This window comes from Mustela nigripes, chromosome 9 (genome assembly GCF_022355385.1).
Source record: "Mustela nigripes isolate SB6536 chromosome 9, MUSNIG.SB6536, whole genome shotgun sequence".
NCBI classification, from domain to species: domain Eukaryota; kingdom Metazoa; phylum Chordata; class Mammalia; order Carnivora; family Mustelidae; genus Mustela; species Mustela nigripes.
Genome location: NC_081565.1, coordinates 23,595,095 through 23,597,693, shown reverse-complemented (window position 1 = coordinate 23,597,693; position 2,599 = coordinate 23,595,095). Strand labels below are relative to the sequence as shown.

At 53.1% G+C, this 2,599-nt stretch overlaps 1 protein-coding gene across 1 annotated transcript; it reads left to right on the top strand.

The window, feature by feature from the left end:
- Nucleotides 1-780: 780 nt before the first annotated feature.
- Nucleotides 781-2,328, top strand: ACTL7A (actin like 7A). The gene has a single exon (XM_059412236.1). It carries the CDS (start codon nucleotides 896-898, stop codon nucleotides 2,216-2,218), a length of 1,323 nt encoding a protein of 440 aa, XP_059268219.1. The 5' UTR covers nucleotides 781-895; the 3' UTR covers nucleotides 2,219-2,328.
- Nucleotides 2,329-2,599: the final 271 nt, after the last annotated feature.

Genomic DNA, 2,599 nt, shown 5'->3' with positions numbered 1-2,599 from the left:
AGCCAAAGTCATAGCAGTGGCCCGAGAGGATGGATGTGGGCTGCTCCCCCTCCCCACCCCCTTCTCCCACCTCACGTACTTCTCCTTGCGGTCCCCACTCAGCCACACAGGGAGTGGGATCCTCTAACTTAGGGGCCAAAAAACATTTTCTGTAAAGGGCCTGATAACCAGCATTGTCAGGGTGGCGGGCTGTGCACTCTTCGTGGCAATGACGTTATAGCATAGAAGCAGGCACAGATAAGGTACTATCTGTACATAAATGAGCATCGACCGAACACAGGGGGCCGGCACTAGTTTGCTGGCCCCTCCTCTCATCGGTCACAGGTGCGCCTCCAACATCTGCATCTGCTGCTCCCAATATACACCCGACACACGTGGCACTGTCCGTCCCCTCCTTCTGGTCTTCACTCAAGTGTCACCCTCTCAGGGATCCTTGCCCAAGCCCAGAACGTGGCCACCGTCCCCAAGACCCTTCCCTGCCTTTTCTCTTTTGCCCTTAACCATTTCCCAACAGCTGTTTGTCTTGGCCATTGCCTCTCTGCCCAGCCCCCACTGACTACAGTGTAAAGTCTACAAGAGCAGAGATTGTTGTCTTTTTTTCCTCTACAGCTGCCTTCTATTTCCAGTGTCCTTTCATGTAGCAAGTGCTCAATAAAGAGCTGATTGGCTAAAATCAGGTTTATTACCAAATCTAGAAAAAGGTTAAGTGACCTCTAAGACACCACCCAAATCCACCCTAACATGGGACACAGGTTTCCACTATCTAGAAAGCCCCCGGTCACCAGATTACGTCACAATCAGTGATGTCATTGTTGGGAAAATTCTCAAGTTGCCCTCTGATATAAGCCTTTCAGGCCTTGAGGCCGGTGGGATCGAGGAACTTTCTGAGAGTAAGATGGCTCTTGATAGCATGTGGGCTCCCCAGGCATCAATCATCGGGGATGGGCCTGCCAAGAAAGTGGGTGAACAGGCACCCCTTCAATCACACTTCCTCCAGACTGCCTCCTTAAAAGATGGCCCAGCGAAGCGGGCAGTGTGGGTCCGCTGTAACCATTCAGAGCCAGAAGAACCTGCTAAATCAACGACAGGCAAGGAGAAATCCAAGCTAGTGGTGACCAAAGCAGTGGTCGTGGACCTTGGCACTGGCTCCTGCAAATGTGGCTTTGCCGGGCTGCCGAAGCCCACCCACATCATCTCATCGACAGTGGGCAAGCCCTACATGGAGACCGCCAAAACCGGGGACAATCGCAAGGAGACATTCGTGGGGCGGGACCTCATCAATCCAGGGGTTCGTCTCAAGCTAGTTAATCCTCTGCGGCATGGCATCATCGTGGACTGGGACACAGTGCAGGATATCTGGGAATATCTCTTCCATCAAGAGATGAAGATTGCCCCAGAGGAGCATGCGGTCTTGGTTTCCGATCCACCCCTGAGCCCACACACCAACAGAGAGAAGTACGCTGAAATGCTGTTTGAAACCTTCAGCACTCCTGCAATGCACATCGCCTACCAGTCCCGCCTGTCCATGTACTCCTACGGAAGGACCTCTGGCCTAGTGGTGGAGGTCGGCCACGGCGTGTCCTACGTGGTCCCCATCTACGAGGGTTATCCTTTGCCCAGCATCACCGGACGTCTGGACTATGCAGGCTCTGACCTGACAACCTATTTGATGGGCCTGATGAATAATGCGGGGAAACACTTCACCGAGGACCAGATAGGGATTGTGGAGGACATCAAGAAGAAATGTTGCTTTGTGGCCCTGGACCCCATCGAAGAGAAGAAAATCCCGGCCACCGAGCATACAATTCAGTACGCTCTGCCTGACGGGCAGGTGATAAACCTGGGCCAGGAAAGGTTCCTCTGCGCCGAGATGTTCTTTAAGCCTTCTCTGATCAAGTCCATGCAGTTGGGGCTCCACACCCAGACTGTGTCCTGCCTTCACAAGTGTGACATTGCCCTCAAGCGGGATCTCATGGGCAGCATCCTGCTGTGCGGGGGGGGCACTATGCTCAGCGGCTTCCCCAACCGCCTGCAGAAGGAGCTGAGCAGCATGTGTCCCAATGACAATCCGCAGGTCAACGTGCTGCCCGAAAGAGACACAGCGGTGTGGACAGGCGGCTCCATCCTGGCCTCGCTTCAGGGCTTCCAACCCCTGTGGGTCCACCGCTCTGAGTACGAGGAACACGGGCCTTTCTTCCTCTACAGAAGGTGCTTCTGAACTCCGACCAAGTGTGGCTGCCATGCGTCCGCTCTGCTGGGTGAGCACCCGTCCGATGCATAGGGAGCTACATTCGCACGTTTTCTTCTGTAGTATTAAACGATCCTCGTGTTCCCTCCATAGCGTGTTGTCTGTATTTCCTGACTCAGTAAGAGCAAGTTCATGAATGCAGCAGGTGCCCAACAAAGTTGGAGATGTGGGTGAAACAACAAAGGCACATATTACGTGCCACTTGCTTGAACATTCTTGGGAAAAACTAGCTCTAACCTTATTCTGTCCCTTTTTGTATCCCGTTTTAAGAACGATCACACTGTTACATCTCAGAAAGGGAGCGTGATCAAGATATAGAGTCAGTGCTTTAGGGCATTTATGCTTAGGGCA

What these genes read in the sequence shown, in the direction of transcription:
- ACTL7A (XM_059412236.1), top strand. Translation starts at nt 896, where the DNA reads ATGGCTCTTGATAGCATGTGGGCTCCCCAGGCATCAATCATCGGGGAT.